This window comes from Rhincodon typus, chromosome 13 (assembly GCF_021869965.1).
Source record: "Rhincodon typus isolate 14 chromosome 13, sRhiTyp1.1, whole genome shotgun sequence".
Lineage (NCBI taxonomy): Eukaryota > Metazoa > Chordata > Chondrichthyes > Orectolobiformes > Rhincodontidae > Rhincodon > Rhincodon typus.
This window is the reverse complement of record NC_063344.1, coordinates 30,371,635-30,377,799: the sequence shown is the minus strand read 5'-3', so window position 1 is coordinate 30,377,799 and position 6,165 is coordinate 30,371,635. Positions and strand designations below refer to the sequence as shown.

Here is a 6,165-nt window from a genome sequence, read left to right as displayed (position 1 = left end):
ACATCAAAAATGCTGCTTTCACAAATTATAGTATTCATACAGAAATGTGAATTAAATATTACATACAGAGAAGTCATAATGTGCTCAAACTGATCTCAACATATATTCAAAATCAATAAAAAACCTCAGAGCAAAACAGTTCAAAATTACTGACAATCAGGAATGGGGTCCACTGTAATTAAGCCAAACCCTTTCCCCACTGATATTTACTTATTTTCCATCACAAATCATGTAACAATGACAAGCAGCAAAGAAAAACATCAACTTTCTGAAAAGTTGTTAATAGTATAAGGTAGGGGTGGAGGTTACATAGACCTTAGGATTAGGGTAAAAGTTCGGCACAACATCGTGGGCTGAAGGGCCTGTACTGTTCTATGTTCTATATAGGTGTCACTGGCAAGGCTAACATTTATTGATCATCCCTAATTGTCTTGGAGAAGGTGGTAGGGAGTTTTTGACTACAAAAAGCAGTCCTTGGGATATGGGAACACTCAGTGCTGGAAGTAGCCAGATTTGGATCCAGTGACAGTGAAGGAATGGTGATGTAATTCCAAGGCAGGATGGTGTGTTGCTTGTCGAAAAACTTACAGGCAGTGGTGGTCCCATGCATCTGCTGCCTTTTGTTATTCTTGATGGTAAAAAGTTTGGAAGGTATTGCTGAAGGAGCCTTGGTGAGCAAATGTATATTTCAACTGTTCAATTGCAGAAAACTTCTATTTAAAATCATTTTTAAGAGGACTTAAAATAGGAGGTGGAAGTTACGCTAAAATTATATAAAGCACTGAATCACACTTGAGGAAGGATATTGGAGGCAGTGTAACACTAGCAAAATGATACTGGTCTCAGAATTAAATTATGATGAAAGGTTCCTCAAATTAGGACTGTACACACTTGGATTTGAAGATTAATGGAGGATTCAATTTAAATTTATACTTCTAAGATATTAAGGGGCACAGACAGTGTTAATAGATATAAATTTGGGGAATCTAAGACTAGAGACACAGTTAAAATGTAAGAACTAGATCCTTTAGGAACAAAATTAGGACACATTTATACTAAGGGTGGCAAAAAAAAATTGAAGTTTCTTCAGTGAACAGCAATTTATGATAGATTAACTGCTCATTTTGAATTTGAGATTAATAACCAAAAGGTATAAAATGTATATAGAGGAAAGGTAAAAACTGAGTCACAGATCAGCCACAATCTCAAAAGAATGGGAGAACAGGCTCAAGGAGTTAAATAGCCGACTCCTGTTCCCTGCTTTCTATGTCTTATCCTTATGTTAAGGAGTATAATGGGCAAACCAGTAAAGAATGAAGTTTAAATTAGTTAGTTTACATTCAATATATTAGTAACGTCTACCATTTAAATATGCAATATAAGCATGAACAATTAATGCAAAAGACTACATTACAAATATCACTATTGGTGGACAAGAAATAACTTTATTTAGATATTGCTGCTTCATAACAAAATTTAATGAAGTACATCCATCATGCGGTAAAGTAATATAAAATATAGAAGTTCGGAACCAATATTTAAAACTGGCTCAAGAGTAGACTGATGACCATATTTTATTGATGGACCCACAGTATTTTTTGAGGATGGATGGTGACTACTCTAAAAGAAACTCCATGTACAAAGCACCAAGAATTAACCACATGCTACATGCTATAATTGGGATTTTTGCGTAAAATGACAAACCCCTCAAGGATTGGAGTTAGCGGCACATACTCTTCTGTTGCTAATTCAGCTCTTTCGCCATGTGCTAACAGCACAGGTGTAGTGTGCGTCTGGAATCCTGTGATGGTCTTGGGCTTCCCTGCTTGGCCTACAACATCTACAGCCTGAAACACAACGAGAGGAATGAAGAGATCTTTTCCAACAATTTAACACTCAATTTAGATTATCAGCCCTCCATCATCCAAGTTAAGAATTCAGTCAAGCCAACAGTTCAAATGTTTCTAATATTATCAGCACTGAGTGATGTGGGAGAATTGCATCAGGTGATCCCTAAGATTTTTCCAAGTTTCCCCTTCACTAAAGCTGGAATAGAACAGGAAAAGAATAGTCTATAAGCCATTCAAGATTGCTATGAGAGCAATTATGGAAACAAAACTCGGATCATATTACTAATATGGCACATCACTGTATAAAATATGAGAATATTAAATAAAATTGCATAGGAAAAGCAGTTTAAATTATGTTAATAACGTAATTGCTTCTAAGTGTTAGAATTGTGCCTAAATCAACAGCAGGAAGAGTGGAGTTTGGCTATCACCAGTGCCACTGTTTAAAAAAGGATATAAGGAAAAGCCAAAGAACTATAGACCGGTGAGGCTTACATCAGTGGTGGTTAAGTTGTTGGATGGAATTCTGAGGGACAGGATTTACATGCATTTGGAAACACAAAGCGTGATTAGGGATGGTCAACATGGCTTTGTGTGTGGGAAAGCATGTCACACTCAGCTGATTGAGTTTTCTGAAGAGGTGACAAAGAAGATTGAAAAGGCAGAGCAGTAGATATTTGTCTATATGGACTTCAGCAATGTATTTGACAAGCTTCTGCGTGGTAGACTGGTTATTAAGGTGAGACCACATGGGATTCGGAGGAACTAGTCAATTGGATATAAAATTGGCTTGAATGTAGGAGTCAGAGGGTGGTGGTGGTGGTGGATTGCTTTTCAGACTGGAAGCCTGTGACTATCCGTATGACACAAAGATTGGTGCTGGGTCTACTTGTTTTCATAATTTATTTAAATGATTTGGATGTGAATTTAGGAGGCATAGTTACGAAGTTGAAGATGACATCAAAATAGGTGGTGGAGTAGACAGTGAAGAACATTACTTCAGATTACACCAGAACCTTGATCAGATGGGACAATGGGCCGAGGAGTGGCAAATGCAGTTCAACTTAGATAAATGTAGGTGTTGCATTTTGGTAAGACAAATCAGGGCAGGACTTGTGCAGTTAATGGCAGGGCCCTGGGGAGTGTTGCCAAACAAAGAGACCTGGGGGGCAGGTGTACAGTTCCTTGAAAGTGGAGTCACAAGTAGATACTGTCGTGATGAAGGCTTTTAGCACGCTTGCTTTTATTGGTTAGAACATTGAGTATAGGGGTTGGGATGTATTTTGAGGTCACAGGCTTAAGCTGAGAGGGGAAAGATTTGAAAAGGACTTGAGGCGTAACATTTTCATGTAGAGCGTGGTGCACTTGTGGAATGAGCTGCCAGAGGAAGTAGTGGAGATGGGTACAATTAGAACACTTAAAAGGCCTCTAGATGGGATATAGGAATAGGAAGGGTTTAGAAGGATATGGGCCAAATGCTGGCAAATGGGATTAGGTCAGATTGGGATGTCTACTTGGTGCAACTGAGTTGGACCAAAGGCTCCGTTTCTGTGTGTATTACTCTGACTCTACGGCATAATCAACTCTTTCTCTTGAACGTGCTGATAGTACATATGGTGTCTTGAGTTGTCTTGCACAATGCTATCTACAAAAAAGTGCACCTTAAAGTTCTGCTTTTGTTGGAATGATAATTTTCCCAAACTTTTCAATCTTTCGCCAGGTTTGCTGGTGGAGATTTGTATTGCTATGCTGGTTTCCAAAGGTTCTGAAGTATTAAAATATTTAAGACTCAGAATTCTGAAATTGCCAATGTTTGAACCTTCTTATCTTCCCTTTTGAGAATTCTGAGCAGTTAACTTGCTCAAAATTCTCAACTAATTTTTCCAGATGTAGTCAGGAACTCAAGAGGATATGAAATCACATCCTTCTGTTCCAATGCAGATAGCACTAAACCAAAGCAATTGTAGCAGCATTCTTATGAATGTAGACAACTCAATACTGCTTTACTTTAGCATTTATATTTTGAATAGACTAAACACTCCCTTCACAAGAAAGCTAATCATTTTGCTAATTAGTTTGCATTCTTGGAGAAGATTACAAAATAAAGTTCACAGCTTTAATTAATGTAACAAACTTTCAGTTTCATACCTGGCCAACACGAACTGACACTGGCAATGGTTGGAGCTCTTCATCAAATGTAACTAGCATACGAGGCTGCATTGCAGCAACCAGCCCATAAAGAATATAATGGGACTTTCCAAGAATTACTGTAAATAAACAGATTCATTCTGAAATCATATTGCATATTAATTGCTAATTCTACAAGTATTTTGATTTTCTACATTTTCCAACAAATGGAAATTTGAGTTAGTCAAGTCCGCATAAATGTATACCCAAAAATGGCCAAGCATAAATGTCTCTTCTTCCTTTTCCAATGGTTGCTGCCTAGTTAAATAAATAATGTTTATAAATTGTTTAAATTAATTGCAAAAGTCTGGGTTTATTCCTTTACTTATTCGACTGTGAACGGGTGTTATGTTCCTTTTTAACAGTGTGTCTTCTAGATGTAAACCTTGTTTTAGTAACCAATTCAGCTACGTTATAAAAACTTTTCACTTTACCCTGGTTCAAATCCTTTAGACAATCAATGTATTAAAATACTGTGGATGCTAAAAACTGAAATAAAAACAGAAAACTGCATCTGAATTGATGAAAGTTCTGACAACAGTTATTGACCTGAAATGTCTATACTGTTTTGTACATTAGTTATTGAGGCTCAGATTTGTGATGATTAAAATTTACCTAAGTTAGATGTGACTACTGCTTTTAAAGCTAAAGAATAATTGTAGTGTTGTATTAAAATGAAGTAAATAACAAATGTATTTGATTATATGTAACAACTGACAGCATTTATATAGTACTGAAATTTCAATTCAGATTGTTCACTTCTTGCCAACCCTCTGCAAATATTTAAACCAGATAAGATAAAAAAACAAAAGGTAAAATATTGAAAAGCTTGAAGCCTCAAGTAGGTCCGGCAGCAAACATGGGGAGAGAAAATAAAAGCTAAAAAGTTCATCCAATTTTCTCTTTATAGTAACACAAAATGCGGTGTGAATGCTTCTGAAAATTGAAAGTTACATACACACAGATGTGTATTAGGTGATTATGCCAATAAAAACAAACACTTTTAAAAAAAACTAAGTATGTTACCACTTAAAGGTGATGCTAAATACGTCAATTCTCATGTCAGACTCAACATGATATCTTAGTGCTCCGGGGCACTAAAGAGAAGGCAAGTTTCTTTGGGCTCCTGTGATGCAGTGTAAGTGGCAGGTCAAGGTTCAGGTCCTATGTACCCTGGAGGTGTGTCGTTACTTCATGTCCAAATAGGTTGATTAAAATAGCTATCAGGCTTGATAATAGATTGACAAAATATTCAGTGGGTGTATGTCATTAGGCTTAATCTGCTGCACTGCTAGAACTGTCTAAATTTTGATCCAATCCCAAATCCAAAAGGGAACAGGTGAAAAGACTTGAAAAATTGCTAAAAGGTGTTAATACATAACCTTTACTTCTCCTACAAAACTTCAAAGAGTTTAAAAATTCTGTAAGCACATGATACACGCTAGTCATTAAAATGTTACTATGAATGTTATCAACCATGTAGAGCTCTGTAAATTAAACTGAACAAAACTTACTGTTCTTCACGTCAAGGAAAGAGACTAGTACAGTGAGAAGACCAGCCACTGCCACTTGGCTCATTAGTTGTCTGTCACTGTGATATGGACACAATGTGAGTGTTCCCTTTCCAAGGTGAGTCAAACCCTATACACAGGAATACAAAACAAATTTAAGTTTTAAATACTTTGTTTTCTTTTGATATATATTACTCCAATGAAACGTACAATACTGGCAATTAACACAATTTCATCTTTAGTCAAACGTGAAATAGTCATTCTGACTTTATGTTAAGAAAATAGTTCCGACTGTAGTTTGACAAACAGCTGCCAAATGCTGTGTTGGCTTGCCATAAGGCAAGATGGCTACTATCACGTTCCCTTCCAGTCAATCAAGCTATTCCACCTATTGTCTCAATTAAAAAGGGAAGAAAGCATTACCATTAAAAATAAACATGTTCATGACTCCTGAACTCAAGTAAATAACCCATCAAACCACAGGGAAACTGCACATTTACTACTCATGGCATAATACTCACTAAAATTAATTTTATAGCTAATTGTCTTCCACTAACCACGTATAAAATTTAATCTATTCTAGTACAAAAAGTTAACAGCTGTTTCAGTTACCTACC

General features: G+C 36.4%; 1 protein-coding gene across 1 annotated transcript in view; it reads right to left on the bottom strand.

The window, feature by feature from the left end:
• Window positions 1–1,425: 1,425 nt before the first annotated feature.
• The window catches only part of psmd2 (proteasome 26S subunit ubiquitin receptor, non-ATPase 2), a 50,686-nt gene continuing 45,946 nt past the window's right edge, over window positions 1,426–6,165 (bottom strand). The window contains exons 19-21 of the mRNA XM_020528187.2: window positions 5,552–5,678; window positions 3,999–4,117; window positions 1,426–1,847 (exon numbers count right to left, since the gene is read on the bottom strand). Coding sequence (XP_020383776.1) covers window positions 1,665–1,847; window positions 3,999–4,117; window positions 5,552–5,678 — 429 coding nt within the window. The 3' untranslated portion in view covers window positions 1,426–1,664. The remainder of the gene's footprint in view (window positions 1,848–3,998; window positions 4,118–5,551; window positions 5,679–6,165) is intronic.